Genomic DNA, 20,684 nt, shown 5'->3' on the forward strand with positions numbered 1-20,684 from the left:
ATTCCAATCCCAGCTAAAATGTGACAAGGTATATATCCATTTGAATTACTTTGAAAAGGGCCATTTTATGCAGAATAGATGAAAAGTACTGTTACCAAGGTATTCCTGTAGCATTACACATCAGTTTCATTCAGATTACTTACATAATATATAGTGAGCTGGTAGTGGTGATTATATTCTAAGAACATCATGTATGTTTACTGTAAAATGGGAATTTTATTGCCATTGGTTTCAACTTTCAAATATTGAGTTAATAGCAGATAAGGAACAAGGATCCCCCAAAGCAATGCTTACTTTACTTTGGAACATAGACAAACCCATATACAGGGCCCACCAAACAGGAAGGATAGGTGTGTGGTCCGTGAAGGCCTCTGGGTATGTCTGTCCACAAATATTCTCCATGGCAGCCTTCGATGATGCCCCTAGGCTGAATCCGTGTTAGAGGAATACTCCCTCATGGTCGCTTGAATACTGAAAGTTTCCAAATCCCAACCAAAATGCAATACCCATTAGCACTTCTGCAGTTCCAGTGTCAGCGCAGGTGGCAGTCTTATAGCACCAAGCTTAGCACGGGTGACCGTCCTGATTCACAGATTCCATAGGTGCACATTCCCCTGCTCCCTGAAATTCATTGTAACCTTAAAACCAGTCTTCATGGCACTTTCCCAGTTGTCTGCAGACAGACACAGAGTGGTGAAAACTTTGCATCTCAACCACGCACATTCCCAGCTCTGGTTGCACGAGGCAGGGCTCTGCCTTCCTCTTTCAGTTGTCATACTGTAAACAAATTGTGCTTTTGGAGCCTGTTTAGTGCCACGCTTTTGTGTTTCCGTGGGTGATTTTGCTGTTTCAGATGACCCCCAGACATAGCCCTGACGTGCGAGCTAGTGCTCCGAAGCACAAGAAGGCTGTCGTGTGCCTTCGGGGAAAATACATGTTAGAGAAGTCTCATTCGGGAATAAGTTAGAGTTCTGCTGGCCGTGAGTTCAATGTTCACGGATCGATAATATGTATTAAATAAAGAGTCGTTAAACAAAAACACATACAAAACAAGGTTATGTATTGAACAGTTGATAACAATATCGTGACCAGAGGTTCACGGGAGCCTTAACCATGTGTCTCCCATAAAATCAGTGGTTCAGCATTCACTAATTCACTGTGGGGATTTTATTGAACATAATTACCATGAATAATGGGAATCGACTCTCTTTGTGCATTGTCTGCTTTCTAATCCAGCTCTACTCTTGCTAGTCAGGTCTTGCATGGGCAAAACAAACAAACAAAAACCCATTCACCGTGACCATCTATCTATTTATGGATAGGGAGAGTTAACTTCATTCTCTGAATCTGACTTCTGTGACTTTTGGGGTTCAACTCTAGGTATATATTAAAATTACCTATGGGAAGTTTTAAAAATACTGGTGCCTGAGATCTGTTAAATCAGAGACTGATTTCATTTGTCTGAGCTGCACCCCCTTGTAGTACTATTATTTAAAAGCTCTCCACATAATTCTAATGCCCAGCCCACTTCGCGAATGCCCGACCCGGGGAAAAACAAGGGCCGTCCATGGCTCTGCACAAATCCCTGATCTCCTGAAAGTGGGTAATACGTCCGTACGTTTCGCATGCCAGTATAAGGGCCTTGTTTCCCAATTATGATATAGTGATGAGTGTTTAACTAAAAATGTTTGGAGCATACAGCTGACTCTCTTCTAACATGTGATAAAAGTAAACATTTCAATTGTCAGCCTTTCTTTATCAGCATCTCTTCACCTGTCTTTAGCTGAACTAACTGAATTGAGGTTGACCATCTATAGGATTTTAAGATCTATCCCTTATGTTACCCCTTTCTCTCAGTGGACATGCACAGTTCGGAATGCAGACTGTGTTGATGCTTTCATTATAGACAAAAACAATTTTGAAATTAGTTGATGTCAGATAACGGGATATGCTAAAAACCACTGTTTTCCTGCTATTATTGGTTTGTGGTTTTTTTGTTTGTTTGTTTGTTTTTAGGCTTTCATCTTAGGAATAATATTTAGCTCAGTGATTATAATTAGAGGCCTGGTAGTGGTATTCTGAAAAGTACCTATAATTTTGACCTTTCCTTCCTGTTTCTTATTTCTCTATGAAAAAGAGGCTACCATTGAAAGTAAAACAAACAATACAAAAATCTGTATTTAATGATTCCACATGGTACATTTTGTCTTTTCAAAATGGGGCAGGGATAGGGTGGTTGTTTTTTTTTCTCTTCAGAAATATCTTACTTGTTCTTCATTGAAAAGGGGACATAGGAAAACGATGCTATCAAAATTTGCCAGTGGGTCCTTCAGGAGAATATTCCAGATGTCCCCTTACAAACTCTTATAGGCAAACTATTAAAGGTAGTATGATAGGTTTGTATACACATAGGAATAGTAAATAACTCTCGTTAAATTAGATTGTTTACAATAGGATTTATTTTAAAAGCTCTGTCCTCCTAGAAACCTTGGGCTTTCTATTATGATTTTTTAGATTACTCTTCCTAAACACCCTTTCTGCCAGTACCCCATGGAGCTAGATGCTATGCACAGAGATCGGCTCCATAGCTAATATATTGCCACTTGAATGATTCCTCCTTGATACTAAAGGAAGGAATAAAAAAGACGTTAAAGGAAGAAGCTAGTTGCTAACATGGCATATTTACTTCAACGTTCCTTAATGTTACATGGTAAAGTATGACTTGAAAGTACATAATTTTTCACAAAGATATTTTGAAATTGACTTTTTAAAGTTATTCACCATTTTATAAAAGTTCACATAAAGCTATACGTTTTGAGTATACTTTGTGGAATACTAAGGGAATCAATCTAGGTCCGACTGGGTTTGCTCTAACTAGTAGCTGACGCAGTGGCCCGTGTGTATTTCCTTGCCTGGGATGAAGCCAGCCCTTCAGTGGGAAGTACAGTCAAGTGTTCGTCAGATGTAGGAGTGAGGGTTTGTTTCTCACTTAATTTTTTTTTTTTAAATCTTAACATTTTCTTCTTCTCCTCACTTCTACGGTTTTGCACATGACTGGCCTAGACACTGCAAATACCAGGGAACTTTTTCTATTGCTTTTGCATGTTTTGTGTTTACAGAAGTGGAAAACGTGTGAGTCAAACACTGGAGTTTCAGAAAATAATCTGTTACTTTGGGGAGATGATCATTAAACTTTGAGATTTGGTTTCAGACCACTTTTCAAATTCATGAGGAATAGTTCACATCTTCAGAAAGAGATGAATGACTGTTATATGTACGACACAGTAAAAGAACTCTCTTCCTAACTTGCCTTTTTCTGGAAACTGTCTACTTCCTCTTCTCCAACCCAACCCCCTTTATTCAAACAGACCAAAGAAGAAAGAGAAATTTCTGAAAAAGTTATATTTTTGCAACAAGGAAGCTCTCCATTCCTTGAGTCTCAGGTAAAAAACAAACATAAAGGAATTTCCCAAAAGGGAATTGCTCTTTAGATTTCAGTATCATTAAAATGTCTTTAGTTTTTATTTTCCTTTTTAAATTGACCTCGCTTAAAAGTAAGGTAGGTATGTCATTTTTGCTTAGATTCTGGGGAGGGGCAAAGGGAATTTTCTTACATTTTAGTTATCAATTAGCCATCATTCCTTTATGGCCCTTGCTCCTGGGTGATTATATCTGTGTATGGTCATTGAAGCATTGTGATGATGCTTTCTAATAATATTATTGGACTTTTTACTATCTGCTTTACCCATAGAGTAATACTAATTTAGATGACCTTGCCTGATTTTGAAAGTTCTGAACTTTTATTGATTTTCCCACTAGCCGAGTCTGATAAAGAAAATGCAGGAAGGAGATTCTGCGGGCTCTGTGGTTACCTCTCGTCAAATCATTTTCCAGAAAACTGTCCCATCGACCCTAGAGGTTATTTTTCAATTCATTTCCTTTAATCCAGCACCAGCATGGAGACCGATCTATAATTTTTGTTCATAAGGCGCACACATTTCTAGATTCCAGTTTTTAGACTAAGATATATTATATGCAAGTAGAAAACACCGTAGTTTAAAAGGTAAATCGAGGTGCTCATCTGCCCCAGGTTTGATTTCTCTTCCCTCTGGGATCTGTGAGACTAGTCAGCTGCCTGGTCTCATCCTAGTAGCCTTCTCAAATACAAGTTTCTTAACTTTCATTTCTTCTGCTGTATTGGAACTAAGTACTAAGGAGAGTGGCACAGAAACAACTCAGATGATGAACTTCGCCTGTAAGTAAGATTGGAACACGGTACAGACCACCATGAGCTATTGATAAGAGGCTCCAACAGTGCCCCACTGATGGGAGGTACTTCACTGCGGTGCCTTGAGGACGGCACGCGCCGTGTTTATTGGATAGTAAGCGCGGTAGTGGATTCGATCCTCCTATATGAGGAAGTATAATTTATAAACACGGAAAATGGTATTCACAGAAATTCATGGGATGCTGGCAAGTTCTTTGTGAAAACAGCAAATATGAAGTGCAGTGTTATAGTTAACCTGGAAAACGGTCTTTTTGTGCCCGTACAAGCTAAATGACTTGTACAACAACTTCAATAATGTCATTTGATCTTGAAATATAAAATGATCGGATAGTTAGCTTAAGGTCAGAGAGTCTCGCAAACGTTTGCCACCAAGGTATTGTTCCTGTTTAAAGAAATCTGCAATTGCAACTCTACCTGCAGACTAGATTCCAAGTTGAAGGTTAGAGTTAGTAAATTCAGATAAGAAGAGCTTTGCGACCATAATCATTAGATATTAACACCAGCCCTGTGCGGTCACATCACAATGTAGCTTTTGCCCTGGTTTTCTTAAAGGATTCTTATTTTAGAAATGAGACCATCAGCATTTCTAATTTAGCTTTTATATTTCAAATATAGGGCACAGAGGATTGGGTTATTGTAGACAAAGTACCCACTGAGGTAGTCGATGGTGATTCGAAAAAGATTGTGACTTACAAGGTGGTCACCGTGACCAGTAGAAGCGGTGACATCCCCGCCGATCTGTTAGGATCCGGTGCCCTTGAAATGCAGAGCTTCGAGGACTTGGCCCGGGAAATGCAGTTGAGAGGAGAAAGCAAGCAGAAAATATACACTCTAGGAAAATCCTACGACACCGTATCGGGGAAGATCGTTACCATGACTGGAAGAGCGAAGGAGGGGGAGAAGGTGGTGCAGCCCCGCAGTCCAGAAGCCTTTCAGAAAGACAGAGTGTTGTCAGAGTCGGTGAAGATCATTCCGGTCATGGCCGATTACGAGGTCCTGGACACCATCCCTGATGAGAAATCCAAAAGACCTGAGGTCCACACCCCCAAACGGAAATTGTCCGAATCCCTGGCTCCCATCAAGGAAGCCGAGTCCCGGAGGCCGAGCCCTGAGGAAGAAGAGCTGCAGAAAGCCCCGATGCCGGGCCAGGACGCAGGGCCCGACACAGGGCTGGACAGCGCGCGCCTCGGCAGGATGGAGCCGCCGCCGCAGGGCGAGGTCTTGAAAGTGGGGCCCTTTGGTCCCAGGCAGAAGAGCCTGTCCGAATGGAGATACTCCCAGGAACCGGCCGTCACCGTGGCCACTGCTCATTACGTTACCGAGTCGGCTACGTCCCGAGTTGCGGTAACCAGTGCCTTTCGTTTGGGCCACCGTTTCAGATTCCAGCATGACGTTTTTTTGAGGCAGTGCCCTTCCACCCTCAACTTTTCTGTTCCTCTTGCTGTTTGGCTTTATGTTGAGAGCAGCCGACCCAAGCTTTTTAATTTTTTTCGTGGTTAGATCAATACTGCACAGTCCAGTGTCAGCATTAAAACACTTTCCGTTTTATTTCCAGCTCCCCGATCCCGAGATGTGGTAGTACTGCGGGGGCTTGCAATGAAGGGAGAATGAATGGTCTGCTTAAACCAGCACCACCCATATCCTAATAACTCTCTGCTTTACCAAACAAGAGCTCATGGTCACCTCACTTTGCTATTTTATTTCCCATTCTTTTCTGTTTCCAAAATCTGTAGATTCCCTCCTCCCTCCTCCCACCTTCCTCCCCTACAGTTTTGTCTGACCGGCTGTGAATGTGAATGTGCCCGCCTGTGTTCCTGTCTCTGTGCTTGACTGTCCATTTCTTTGTTCACTCAGACTAAACAGTCTTCTGCTGAAAAGCTCATGGATGGCTCTGAAATCTTCAGTTTGTTAGAGTCTGCGAGAAAACCAACAGAATTCATAGGAGGGGTCACTTCTTCTTCTCAAAGCTGGGTTCAGGTGGCCAATTGCTTCCTCTTTGGTGGTCCTGACTCTGCCTATTTGCCTTTCTTTATGCCTTTTTGATGTGTACACGTGTGCGTGCGTGTGTGTGTGTGCGTGCGTGCGGGTGGGTGTGTGGGTGTGTGTGTCTTGCATCCAAGTGGCTTTGCCTTAAACACCTCACAGCTAGCTTTGGTTGTTTTCTTTTCGCATCTGCTTAGCGGAGCTGTCATGTGCCTTTAGTTGCATCACTAGAACATACTTCAGATATTCAAAAGGCAGTCATGTTGAAAAAGTTTCATAGCATTTAATTTTTTAAGCATTTTTATATCATCTGTTAGGTCTCAGAAAGCTTCCAGAATCAATGGGAACACGCTACAATGCTTTCATTTTGCCTGGTTTTCATTGCGTTTTATCTGCATTCGGTTTCATTTGCAACTATCCCGACATAGCAACAAAGGCTCGGATGTGTGTGTGTGTGTGTGTGTGTGTGTGTGTGTGTGTGTGTGTGTGTCGGGGCAGGGGCACACATCCGAGACCCTGGTGGGAGGAATGAAAGCTAATTTGTATTTTCTGTAAGCATTTCTGGTCATAGCACATGACACTGGCTTTAGGCGCCCTGGCGAGTGGCTGCTTTTGTTTTGATTTTTGTGTTTTGACCTTCTTTTTGTGGAAAGTCACCCTGACACCGCCATCTTTTCCCATGCAGAAAACGGAAATCAAGACGGGGTCCAGCAAGATAGAGACGGAAACAAGCCAGCGCCCCCAGCCACTTAGCACCGAGAAGGTTGTGCAGGAAACCGTGTTGGTGGAGGAAAGACATGTGATGAATGTGCATGCAAGTGGGGATGCTTCTTACGTGGCTGGAGATGACGTGGATGCTGCAGCCCAGGCAGCATCTGCTGATGCTTCTAGCTTGAAAGGGAAGGAGGGCTCTGCTCTGACGGAGGGGGCTAAGGAGGAGAAGGGGGAGGTGGCCGATAGAGCTGTCCTCGAGCCTGAGGAGACGGCCGCTGCTTCCCACGAGCCAGAGGAGGAGCAGAGCGCAACAATCCACGTTTCTGAAACTTGGGAACAGAAACCTCATTTTGAGGTAACTAGTAGTTGACGTTACTCTCAGCACTGATGTAAAACTGATCAATGAGTCCCCGAAATTTAGTGAAGTGTAAAAGGTGGAGCTACTTTTAACTTTCTGCCTTTTCCCAGTGCAGTTCGTTTCTCCTCCTATTTCCCTCTTGCATGGCAATAGGGTCTCCGTGCTCGTTTCCATTTTTGGGTCACGTGCAAACATATTTAATGATTATTAATAACGTGTGGTTCCAGGAAACGGCTCCTACCTTCATTCTAACTATTGGCAGTAAACCGGGAAATGCGTGGACAGCCAAGAGGTTGAATATTTGATAAATTTATTTTTGCTCAGTGTACTTACCCGGAAGGACCAAAAACCATGCTTGCCCCCGTACCAAATGCCGGAACTTTGTTCTTTTTCTCTTTTACCGAGATTCCTGAAGTATATGGAGTGGAGGGGTGGTTAATGTCTTCGTATGTGTTCCTTCTTTAGAAGTTATTAAATAAAAGGCTAATTGCTGATTTTTTATCTATTAGTTTAGGCCATAGAGGAGGGGGAACATAAAAAAAGTTTCTTAAACATTTCCTTCAAAATGCTTTCCTTTACCTGGAACATCCCATGTTTAAAAAAAAATAAAAAGTGTATGGAATTCTGAAAGACCGACCTGGTATCTGCCTCATTCCTCAACTTACCCTCCCCATGTCACACATAAACATTTATTTCATACTAACCTGTGCTTATCCATACCCACCAAGAGGGAAGGAAAAAAACCAAAATCATGTCTTTGTGCAAACTATAATAGCCGCTCTGCCTACTTCCCATTGGTACAGTCATCAACTGTGAAGACAGAAACCATCAGTTTTGGCAGTGTTTCACCAGGAGGAGTAAAGCTAGAAATTTCTACCAAGGAAGTGCCAGTAGTTCATACAGAAACAAAAACCATCACATATGAATCATCACAGGTAAGACAGTCTGTGAAGGCCAGAGTCCTGGCACTTTGTTTTGCCCCTTTAGTGGCTTACTGCATTTAAGTCTAACTACCTGATGTTTAATTCGTGAGACTCAGAGGACCCAGCAGCCAAACTGTATCTATCAAGAGTGATAATGGTAATAATTATAAACTTATTACTGATCCAGGAACATCAGGTGACTTAAACAGATCTTATATCTCAAAACATAGAACAAGGCTTAAGAACCTATTTCCCTAGCCATAGATAAGGAAAAATATTAGCTCAAGCAGACCCTACTCACATCTGTCAAGTCCCAGTTTTTTAACAATGTTCGGTCAAGTCTGTCCCGAGAGCGACAGCTCCCATATGCTGCTGGAACACCACAGTGATGGTGGGAGATGCCTGAATCATTGTGGCGCCCTGACGTAAGTGTTTGAGTGTGGTGTCTGTTCCTTTGCTTCTGTAGGTTGATGCTGGTGCTGATTTGGAGCCAGGTGTGCTGATGAGTGCGCAGACGATCACATCCGAAACCACCAGTACCACGACCACCACCCACATCACCAAAGTAAGTGCAGTGGGAACAGGCAGAAGTAAGGCATTTACACAGCACTGCTTCCTGGCTGGCAAAGAGTCCTGGGAAGATCGGGACACCCAGATAGCTAGCCGCGTTAGAGCTTTCACACCCACTCTGTTTATGGGGCAGTTGCCCTTATGTGCTCATTTCTGTTTAGGAACATGCATTCTGATACCCCTTACTTAACAGGGAACTCCAGTCCTTAGCATATGGTGGGTGTTCCAGAAACACTGGCCAGCCACACCCAAAGGACTCCATTCTAGCTTCACTTCTGAAATTAACGATTTTAAGTAATTGCCAAAGAGTTGTTTCAACTCCTAATGAATGCTGTTCGTTAAAACTCTGTTAGTGTTGTCGGCCATTTCCCCCACTGAACAATGATTGTTCCTCCAGGTGGGTAAATCGGTAACGCTTGTCTGTCCCTTGCAGACTGTGAAAGGAGGCATTTCAGAGACGAGGATTGAGAAGCGGATAGTCATCACAGGGGATGCAGACATTGACCATGACCAGGTAGTGTGCGTGAGATGGTAGATACCCTGGCAGAGAAACACAGACACTGGTCAGCCCTACTCTTCCCAGTGGTGGTGTTTTAGTCCATCATGCAGTCTAAACGGTTTTCAGAAGTAACTTTTCAATATGTAATGTCCAATTCCTTTTGCAATCATTGTCCCTCATCTGTAAATTACATATCCAGATCGAGCTCAGAAGTCTCCAGCTTGCTACTGATCATGCATGTTCCACCTCCTTTTTGTCTTTGCCCTTCTGTGATTTCCTGGGGATAGGCGCTGGCTCAGGCAATTAAAGAGGCCAAAGAGCAGCACCCTGACATGTCAGTGACCAAAGTAGTGGTCCATAAAGAGACAGAGATCACACCGGAAGATGGAGAGGATTGACCCCAGGTAAGAGGCAACGCTGATTCTCTAGGCTTGGCCTTGGCTGGCATGTAGCATGGGCCACTTCCCTCTGTCCTTCCCCCACCTCCCCCTCCTCCTTTCTCCTCTCACTGGCATGGGCAGGGCTGCTCACCAAGGGGATGGAGACTTGATTTGTGGGTGCTGATTTGTTTCAGATTTGGGGGTTCTATACTGTGGACTTTTTGCATATTCTGCCAGGTAGAGGATCAAGAAAGAAGCAGTCTTTGCTTGCACTGTCTCGCTGGTGTTTCCTTTTCATTCGCGCTCTTCATTATCCAAATTCAAAGGGTCAGATTTGATTTCCCTTGCCATGCGGCCTAATCAGAACGAAAGCCATTTTGTTCTGAAAGGTACAATTTGTGTGTTCCAAATACTAGGGAAATAAAGTGTACCCCTTTCTCCTTTGGATGGCAATGTTATCCCATTTCCCTGTAAGCTTTCTCTGCGACTGTGTTCGGTTATGCTTCTGTTTATGCTCTCGTTTTGCTTTGTTTCTGAATTTGAAACCTGGACATTCACTTTCATTTTGGATGTCGTCTATTTTCTGTAGTCTTTGGGATGGTTTTTTTCCTCTTAGTATAACATCATGTCTTAGGAGGAGGCAAAAATGCAGTCTTGTGCGCCTGCTTTTCTTTAGAAAGTGTGTGTGTGCCTTTTCGATGGCTGTTTGGCTGGTGTCGTGAGCAGATAGCGTCTTCTGTGCACGCAGCCTTGTTATGCACACTCCCCTGCTGTGCAAGAACTCACTGGCCCAGCGGATCCCCAGAGGGCCTTGAATGCAAACTTTGAGCCAATTGCACACGTGGTTATGTGACAAAGGTCTCTTAAATGCCTTACATGTATAAATGAAATAAGGAAGTTCTCTAACTTGGTTTAGGGAATATAGGTTGAATAGAGGTCTCCCTTAAAGAAAAAAATACAACAGTCACTCATTATGTTCAAATTAATCATATAATTTGGAAGACAGAAAACAGAAAAAAGTCTTCAGCTGCTTGGGTGATGTTGTAGTTACGTAAGAGAACGCCTATCAGTGACTTACTCTGGTGTTTGACAGGATCTTGTCAAAAAGTGCATGAAATAACCTGCAAGATCATTTTGTTGTGGCCTTAATCTGAGGAAGATTCTCAGGTGTTTTCCAAGGAGTAACTGATCAAATCTCTTTCCTACAGGAATAACTTAGCCTGCACATGAATCCAGTCATGCAAACCATTAGGAAAACCAGAGCCTATATGGAGTTCCCTCTTCTAACCCAACTGACTTGTATCTGCCCATGGAAAATTTCAATCCAGAAGAACTGACCTTGACCATTAATAAAGACACTGGCAGAGCGATCTTCCCATAATAAAGCAATCCGAATCAGCATCACAAAACTGATATTGCATGAAGCAACGATAAAATTACAAAAGAGTAGCATTTTTAATTTCCACCAAGTGTCTAAGTTTTCAGCTATACCTGCACGTTCATAACCGACAATATAAACCGTGATCTCATGTAACACATAAACAATTCATGCCTCTCATAGTTTATTATTAAAGTCTAAACAAAATTGCAATTTCTTAGGTGACAGATCTTTTGTTTACAGACAAATGAAAATTACCCTAAAATGCTAGGAGCTGTCTAGGTCCGATGTGTCAGGTTTATCCCAGATTAGATGTGCCAATAACCGAGTTTATTCAGTAAACAACTTGAATCTTGTACTTGTTTCACCTGGTTTTATTACTCTCACCCATACACAGCAATGACTCTCAATCCTCTGGAAATATTTAATGCTTACAACCCTGCTTTGTGTATCTAATTTAATTCGTTATAAGGTAGTACTGATTTTAGCACATTAATGTGATTTCTTCCTTGTTCGCGTTGGTCTGCGTCCAACCTGGAAAGCTTCCAAGAGTTCCCTAACGAGTCCTAAATATGTAAATTGTCATTGTTTGGGGAAGAAAACCTGTTTTTGTTGGTTTACAATATTATGAAATTTCACTCCAGAAAAATCTGTTGGGCTTCTGTTGCTTTGTTTTCTTTCTTCGTTTCTTCTTCCTTGTGTTTTTTACGTTGATTTTTCTTCTTTTACTTGAAAAAAAAAGAAGTGTTTTATTTCCAAATCTGGTCCATATTTGCAGTCTAGTTCAGAGCCAAGCCTTAAATTGTACAGAATTTCCACTGTAATTAAACTATTTAGTGTTGAGTTATAAATAGCCTTCAAAAAGATATATTCTCCATTACACTGTCAACTGCATCACACAGCCCATGGTGAATGTATGTTCCTGCATAGCAAAATAAAAATGGTAAATGCATTTAAAGCTCTGATTCTCGGCGTGTAATAATTTCAGTATTGTCTGTGTTTAGCCAAGAGGTGGCATTTGCATGACATCAGAGGCCTCATTCATCGGCATTGTATAGAGCTTGTCTTTTTACAAGACAGAATGTGTCTATGGTGACACAGTGTATGGACCCTTCAAGGTATGGGAGACAGGAAACCGAACACACTTATAAATATTCGGTTGCCTAGGAAGGCCTTCAAAAGTACAACTAGTTACCACCTAATCTCATTTTCAAAGTTAGGTTTTTTATAAGAAAAGAGGTTCCCCAATAAACCCGTGTGTCTGAGTGCTTTTAATCTACCGGAGAGACCCCTCTCTCTCACATGTCAGCTCCACAGCTGAGCAGACTAGCCGCGGCCTTCTACAAGGGCTGGTGCGGTGTGTTCCCACAGCTCGTCCACATCGGGCTCCTTCAGGCCAGGCAATCCAACACCTAGCTGCACTGCACTTGCTGGCCTGCACTACCGTGTCACACTTCACTCGCTGATTTTTCTTAAACTAATATTTTTTAAATTTTTTCCAGAGAATTATTAGGTTTGACACACATGTCTTGGTCTTAGTGGGGGGGTCAAGTTCTTATCATTTATCTGTAAAGAAGTTTTCCGCTGCTCTCACTGTCAGTACTGTGCGTTCATTTTAGGTACGGAAGCATCATTCTGTGTTTGAAGCCGATCAAAAGATGTGTTGAGAACATACACAAAAGTGAACCCAAAATGGATTAAAGACCTAAATGTGAGACCTGAAACTCTAAAAGTCCAAAAGAAAGCACAGGCAGTGATCTCTCTGACATCAGCTGTAGCAGCATTCTTCTAGATATGTCTCCTGAGGCAAGGGAAACAAAAGCAAAAATAAACTATTAGGACTACATCAAAATAAAAAGCTTCTGCACAGCAAAGGAAAGTATCCACAAAACTAAAAGACAACCTACTGAATGGGAGGAGATATTTGCAAATGACATATCTGATAAAGGGCTAGTATTTGAAATATATAAAGAAATTATACAAATCAACACCAAGAAAACCCCAAATAATCCAGTTTAAAAATGGGCAGAAGATACAAACAGACATTTCTCCAAAGACCTACAGATGGCCAACAGACACAGGAAAGATGCTCAGCGTCGCTCATCATCAGGGAAATGCAAATCGAAACTATAATGAGCTATCACCTCACACCTGTCAGAATGGCTAAAACAACACAAGAAACAACAGGTGTGGTCGAGAATGTGGAGGAAAAGGAGCCCTCATGCACTTGGTGGGCATGCAAACTGGTGCAGCCACTATGGAAAACAGTATGGAGGTTCCTCAAAAAAATTAAAAATAGAGCTACCCTATGACTCAGTAATCACACTACTGCATATTTACCCAAACTTAAAAGTATACATGCACACCTGTAATTATTGCAGGATTATTTTTAATAGCCAGATTATGGAAGCAGCCCAAGTGTCCATTGATAGATGAATGGATAATGACGTGTGTGTGTGTGTGTCTGTGTGTGTGTGTGTGTGTGTGTAATGGAATGATTTGGAATTATATGTGATGGAATATCTTATATGTATATATATTATAAATATAAAATGGAATATTACTCAGTCATAAAAAAGTATGAAATCTTGCCATTTGCAACAACATGGATGGAGCTAGAGGGTAGAATGCTAAGTGCAATAAGTCAGAAAACTATCATATGCTCTCACACATGTTTAGAATTTAAGAAACAGAACAAATTAACAAAAAAGAGACAAACCAAAAAACAGACTCTTAACTATAGAAAACAGCGTTGCCAGAGGGGTGGGTGGGGGGATGGGTGAAATAGGTGAAGGGGATGAAGAGTACACTTAACGTGAGGAGCACTGAGTCATGTATAGAATTGTGGAATCACTGTATTGTACACCTAAAACTAATATAGCACTTCACTGTTTCTTTTTTAATTTGAGAAATTAAATTTTGAGAAAAATTAACACTTTTTTGATATGAAAATGGTCAGTAACCTCCCAAGGATGACTGTACCCTATCTGCTTTGTTTATATCCATCAAGTTGTACCCATGTTTGTTTCAATTTTTGAACATTTAAGTATAATTGACATATATCATGTTAGTTTCAGGTGTACAGCATAATGATTCAACATTTGTATATATTGTGAAATGATCACCACAATAAGTATTGTTAACCATCACCATACATAGTGACAATTTTTTTTTCTTGTGATGAGAACTTCTAAGATTTACTGTTTTAGCAACTTTCAGATATGCAATACAGTGTTAACTCTAGTCACCATGCTGTCCATGTTCATGGTTTTAAACCAAACCCAGTGTTTTCGTTTCTCTGTCCCCAGCAATAAGTGCTTATTCATTTTTATAAAATTACGTTATCAGAGAAGTTACACATTTTCAGCTTTCTTTCCTTCAATTATGCTCCCCGTAATTTTTCCAGCCTGCACCCACTGTTATGTGGGGGCTCCAGAACCACTGCCACATGCTTGGATAGTTATGACAGCAGTGCCCCACATCTAGTACCCAAATCAGCATCTGCTTTTATTGCCGCATAACAAATTAGCAAACAGAAGCTTCAAACAACATGCATTTATTATCCTCCAGTTTCTGTGGGTCAGGAGTCCGGGCACGGTTCTACTGGTTCCTCTGAAAGGCTACAGTCAAGGTGTCAGCCAGGACTGGGGTCTCATCTGCTAGCTCAACTGGGGAAGGCTCCACTTCTAAACTCTCTGTAGTCGTTTGTAGAATTCATTTTCTTGTGGTTGTGGGAGCCTTGGAAACTTGCTTTTTCAAAGTCAGCAGTGAAGGGGGAGACTAGAGTGTGTCTTGCTAGCAAGACAGTCTTCTATAATGTACCATAATCAAAGACGTGGCTTCCCATTACTTTTGCCATGTGCTTTTGATTAGAAGCAAGTCATGGGGTTCTGCTGACAGCACCAACAAATTTAAAATTTAGATGTGGAGATTATTACTAACATTCCCTAACTCAACCGCTTTAAAGCTAGATTCCGGTAATGGATGAAATTGGCTTATGCTCATATTGCTAAGCTCTCAGGTAATCTCAGAATATTTTTTAGCCATTACTAATAGAGAAAAACGTAGCATTGCATTAGGGGTGAAAAAGACTCTGGAGATTACACTTTCAGAAACTGAAGAATTCCACTTAGCTATTTGCCCCACAGAAAAGAAACACTTGCTTCCTGATTTGCTTGAAGATTCAGGTTGTAAGAAAAGAAGAATCTATGCCTCTCTCAAATGAGCAGAAAAACAACTTGCGAACCTAAAGGCAATATGGCGCAGCCGTTGGTAACCAGCGTTTCCCTGCTGATCACCCAGGGATCTGAAGAACCATTAGTTACGGAGTTGCCAAGCTCAGAATGAACCACCCATAGGATAATTTCTCTGGAGTCATAGAGTGAATTGCTAGGTCCAGTTAATAGCCTTCATTTAGGTAGAATGCGCCCCGCTTTCAAGTGGAGCTCAGCCTGGGTGGTGGGTCCTTAGCTTGTGTGGACACCTTGCTCCTTCTTTAGCGTTGAGACTGATGAACGACTTGTGCTGATGGTGACATGTCCACTGCCCCAGCAAGAGAGCCGAGGGCAAGGTGGAGATTTTGTGCAGTTTCGCTCTCCCAGAAGATCTTTCCATCTTACCCTTCTCTGTATTCCTTTCAAATTGCACAGAGCTGCCATGTCCCTTCTGCTTGGGCAAAATGAGTTAGATCACGCACCTTGTAGGCTAATTGAGCCCTTTCTTTTTTTTTCTTTTTTTTTTTTTCTTTCTTTCTTTCTTTCTTTCTTTCTTTCTTTTTACAATTACTATAATCCATTTCAATTCTGCTGACTTCTTTCTAGCACAGCTATTATGCTATTAATATCAACCCTGGCAGTTTTTTAAAAATTAACATAGACTCTGCAACATGGATCCAAAATTGCTTTTGAATTACACATGAGGGTTATGTGTACCTTCCATTAAATGCTTTCTTATCTTTCTCACCACGGTAAATTAACCAGTGGTCAGAAGTGTCTGTCTTGGATTATCATAGAGGTGGTCTCATGTTTTAATGAGCATTTATTCATTAAGTGAAATTGGATTATTCCATTTTTAAAAACTACATTTTGTGACAGGCCATTGGTGCATGTACAATTTATTCTCAAAAATGACATTGCATTCTGACAAATAGTTTATCAGACCTGATTAACTCTGAAGAAGGGTGAGAAAAGGAGCTAATGCTGCCTGACGAGTGTGGTTACTAACACACATGCATACGCACACACAATAGTCCGTCATGTTTCTTTGAGATAAATGTAATCTTTTTATTTTTTTTTAAAGATTTTATTTATTTATTCGACAGAGACAGAGACAGCCAGCGAGAGAGGGAACACAAGCAGGGGGAGTGGGAGAGGAAGAAGCAGGCTCATAGCGGAGGAGCCTGATGTGGGGCTCGATCCCATAACGCCGGGATCACTCCCTGAGCTGAAGGCAGACGCTTAACCGCTGTGCCACCCAGGCACCCCGAGATAAATGTAATCTTTTAAGAGATCGGCCAGGTTCTTGTGTTGCAAGCTCAAGGAAGAGCTTATCAGCCAAGATAGTATATGGATTTTTAGAGCACCCTATGCAACAAGGAGGAGCTAGAATATTTTTTGTCTGAATTTCAGGCTTATTCCCCTTGAAAAATACTGAAGTCAAAATGATCTCTGAAGACAAGCAATGACAAAGAAATGCATATTTTAACACAGTATAATTTTGCAACAAGCGGTTGGCCAAAGCATCATTTTAATTCCAGGTTTGGCGAGGATGCGAAGCACAAGCCACTTCTGGTGGGAGCATAAGGTGGTACTTTGTCTGGGGTAGGATCAATAGAACGTATTCCTAAGTTTTTTACAAAGCTTTTGAACCAGCAAATCCACTTAGGGGGATTTTCCCTCATAAGACAGAGTTGTACAGGAACTACTGTACAAGGATGTTTAGCTCAGTGTTGCTCATAAAAATGAAAAAGTGTAGACAGTAAATACTCAGCAGTGGGAAATTTGTAAGTAAATAATGGGAACGCCATAAGAGAATACTGTGCGACCAGCCAAAATTATAAAATATGAACCTCATAGAGGAAATAATCCTAATATGTTAAGTGTAAAAGTGGATAAAACAGTGTATACATTATGGTGTTAAGTAGGTAAAAATATTTACACCCAGAAAATGCAAAGACATTTGCCAAAATGGTAGCAGTGCCTTTCTGTCTCTGAAGGCAGAGCATACAGCAACTGTTTCTTTCTTCCTTGTGCTGTTCTGTTTTTCCAGTTTCGAGTGTCTGTCATCTAGTATTATGCATTTTTAAAAACAGTTTATGAAACAATACCAATAATTTTATTTAGAGCTGAGAATAATGGGGAGTGAGAGATGTGTAAATGAGAAGAAATTGGGAAAAGTGACTTTTCCCTGGAACTTCAAAGCCATTATTACAATCACTAAATGTTACAAATGCCGTTGTTAAATACTGACTTCTTTAAGTCACATTCTAATTAAAATGGTGACAGACGAGTTTCTATTACAGATAATGAGGTTATTTATAGTAACACATGATGCTGGATCTTTCCAAATGCATAGCTTTGCCCTGGCTGCACATTGGCAGCGTAGGCAGCATATTTGCTTTTTAAGGGAAGTAGTTAGTAAACCATAAAAGTAATTTTCAGTGGTTCCACAGTATAATTGAAAGATAATGCTTCCCTGGGTTTGCTTTACTTTTGCTTCCTCTGCGTAAAGCTGGCTGTCACTAGCCCCATCGTTAAGTAAGCCTGGCCTAAAAAATCAATAAAAAAAGACCCTGGGCTCAGCAGTCCCATGCCCTGTTCACTTACTAATTTTGTCACCATCAGCCAGTGACTTAGACACTGTGAGCCTCAGTTTACTCTTGGTTATAAAGGGAACCAAAGCCAACCATAAAGATTATAGGTGAAAACCTTTTAGTTCTACAAGAAAGTATATGACCACAGAGGAACGTATGAGAAAGTTCTCTGTAAAATATAAAATGGAGTTGGGTGTGATGACTTCATTTTTCCCCATCTTTTCTTCCCTCAACGCTGTGCATTGCTTATTCTGTACATGAGAACCCAAAGTGGTCTATCTCAGAAATAGCTAATTGCCTCTGTTTGTGAGAGGGAAAAAAAAAAAAAAAAAAGTCCCTCGGCTTGGGGAAGGAATTCAGAACCTGTAAAATCCTTTTCTTGTTAATTCAAGTGATGTGAGTGACCACAGCTAGGATCCTTCCCTATATCAGGGCCAATTTTCACTTTGTGCAGAGTGGCAAAAAACAAACGTGTACATGTGATGACTGTCGTGCAGGTGGTTCGTGCTTTTCTGTGGGGAGGATTTAGCTAATATTGTCGGTGAAACAGCGAACAGGGCGCGCCTAGCACAATGCCTACCACTATTAAGCATACAGGAACTGTGCATTGACTTCAAAACCTCAACGGGTGGGTTCCCATGAATATCGCACTGTTTGTTGGGTAAGGTGTGTATCTATCTAGGCACACACGTATTTGTGGATTCGCTATGTGAATGTCCTTTTTATTTGCTGGGTGTTACATCTGCTGGGACGCTTCCTGTCTGAATGCACAGGGTTAATAGGTGTCGGCATTCCAGAATTCCAAAGAACATTTGTGTCCTTGACTAGGTTCATGTCACACCTTCCCTGGGGATGCTTCTTGAGGACTAAGAAGGAATTCACAGGCAACAGAGACTGCATCACCTAGTCTAGGGGCATCTGACACTCCCTTGGGGATTTTTTTTTTTTTTTAAATGATACCGAAGTCTGAGCCTCTGAAGATTCTGAGCTAATCGGTCTGCAGGTAGAACCCCAGCATGTTTTTGAGTGCCTCACAAATAAATCTAACGTGTGGAAAATCACTGGCCTTGTAAAATGGCTTTCAAACCTAAGCATGCATGGGAATACACGGAGGACGCGTTGAAACCTGGGCCCCACCGCCAGTGTTTCTGAATCGGTAGGTCTGGGGCAAGCTCTGAGAAGTAGTGTTTCTAGGAAGTTCTCAGGTGCTGCTGCTAATGTCAATGGTCTGGAGACCACACTTTGAGAACTACTGGCCTGGGGGGAAAGAGCAATGACTTAGGACCGAGGATTGCTGGGTAGCAAGTCTTAACCTACTGTGATTCATCGTCGATAAAAGGAAATTAACTGATCGCCATAAAATTACCGTGGGAATTTATTGATACCACATGGAATGTCACACAGGGAACGTTTCTAGTGCTGAGAAAGCCCAGGGCCGTACTGTTCCCTCCCACATTTTAGGAGGCTGGGAGACAAAGTGGATTGATTCCTGGGAACGTTGGGAGACCAAGGATGACACTATGACAAAAGCAACAACTGGCAGTGCCACTTGTTGGGATGGCAATAATGGCGCTGGGAAAAGAGTTGTGTCTTAAAGGCGCAGCAGGAATGGCCCTGTAAACACTGATTAAGAATAACCCAAGTGACAGAAAGTCGATTTCCAAGGATGCACCAGTAATAATAAAAAATATCGCAGTGAGGCCCCCCAAAGTGCTTCAGCATGTGTTTGTCACCATCACCCAAGATAGCCCTCTCCGGAGAGCCTTGAACTTCGCAGCGCTGGAGAAGAACCAATCACAGCCACGCAAAGACATTGGTGAAGAGGCGTGCAGGCAGCCAGAAAAGCCAGTGTGCCATAGAACGAGACGGGAGATGTCATAGAGGGGCCGGGAAGTGAGGACCCCAGAGGAGGAAGCGTGTCTCCTCGCTGGGCTACTGCAAGTGACCCTGGAATCGCTCCCTAAAGGAGGCGCAGTGTCCACCAGACGCCAGACAAAGCCGCTGGTGGGGGCCAGGAGCGGGACTCTCAGAAAACAGAAGCGTCTCCCCCAGAAATGCTTCACAGGTCCAAACAGCCCCGTCCGCCAGTTCTCTCCCTCGCTCTAGTAACTGCGGGAGAGGTAACCTAACGACCTAGGGGACAAGGTAACGCAGACAAGAGGAGCAGATAAGGGAAGAGTCCCTAGAGAAACATGCCAGCGCCAATGAATGACTGAGGGTCACCCAAGGGCGCCCCCTGCAGCTTCTGATCGCAAATCCTGCTACCAGAGGAGCGGGGTCTGAAGTGGGAAGTCAGGGCTGCAGAGAGGAGGGCGGGCGGGCGGCGCTGGGGAAGGACTGGGAGGACGTGGGGCGGGCGTTGCTGGGGCTGGGGTGTCTCCTCTCCCCTGACGGTGAAGGAAAAGCAAGATGGCAAGCGAACGTGAGCTTGATGGTGACAGGCTGATGGCATCCTGCGACAGGTTTGCCATGGGCTGGATTTCTTGTCAAGTGGTTCTTCCCGCTTTGTAATTCCGGATTTGTATCGTGGAAGTGACACGTGAGGGAAGTTTAAAAGCGGAAGAGCAGATTCTTCAAGTGTGCAAGGGTAATGATCTGAACTGTTGGAAAAGATAGAACTCAGAATTCAGTGGGTTTTTGGTTTTTTTGGTTTTTTTTGCATAAAACCTCTCAATTATCAGAAATAGTTGGGAAAAAGTAGTCTGATTAGTTTATACCATACAGTTCCTACATGACCTAACGATGTGTAAAGACTGCCAATACCAGGTAATATACTCAAT

The 20,684-nt window shown here is 42.2% G+C and overlaps 1 protein-coding gene across 11 annotated transcripts in view; it reads left to right on the forward strand.

Annotated features, from left to right (window-relative positions):
* The window catches only part of EPB41L3 (erythrocyte membrane protein band 4.1 like 3), a 168,806-nt gene extending 156,751 nt beyond the window's left edge, over nt 1–12,055 (forward strand). For 4 of the 11 annotated variants that reach the window (XM_002924858.4, XM_019805529.2, XM_019805534.2 and 1 more), the window contains 7 exons: nt 6,143–6,265; nt 6,957–7,340; nt 8,147–8,278; nt 8,733–8,831; nt 9,270–9,350; nt 9,623–9,739; nt 10,924–12,055. In XM_002924858.4, coding sequence (XP_002924904.2) covers nt 6,143–6,265; nt 6,957–7,340; nt 8,147–8,278; nt 8,733–8,831; nt 9,270–9,350; nt 9,623–9,733 — 930 coding nt within the window. In that variant the 3' untranslated portion in view covers nt 9,734–9,739; nt 10,924–12,055. The other 7 variants (XM_019805526.2, XM_019805528.2, XM_019805532.2 and 4 more) reach the window with 5 other exon arrangements.
* The last annotated feature ends 8,629 nt before the right edge of the window (nt 12,056–20,684 follow it).

Source organism: Ailuropoda melanoleuca, chromosome 14 (genome assembly GCF_002007445.2).
Source record: "Ailuropoda melanoleuca isolate Jingjing chromosome 14, ASM200744v2, whole genome shotgun sequence".
NCBI classification, from domain to species: Eukaryota; Metazoa; Chordata; class Mammalia; order Carnivora; family Ursidae; genus Ailuropoda; species Ailuropoda melanoleuca.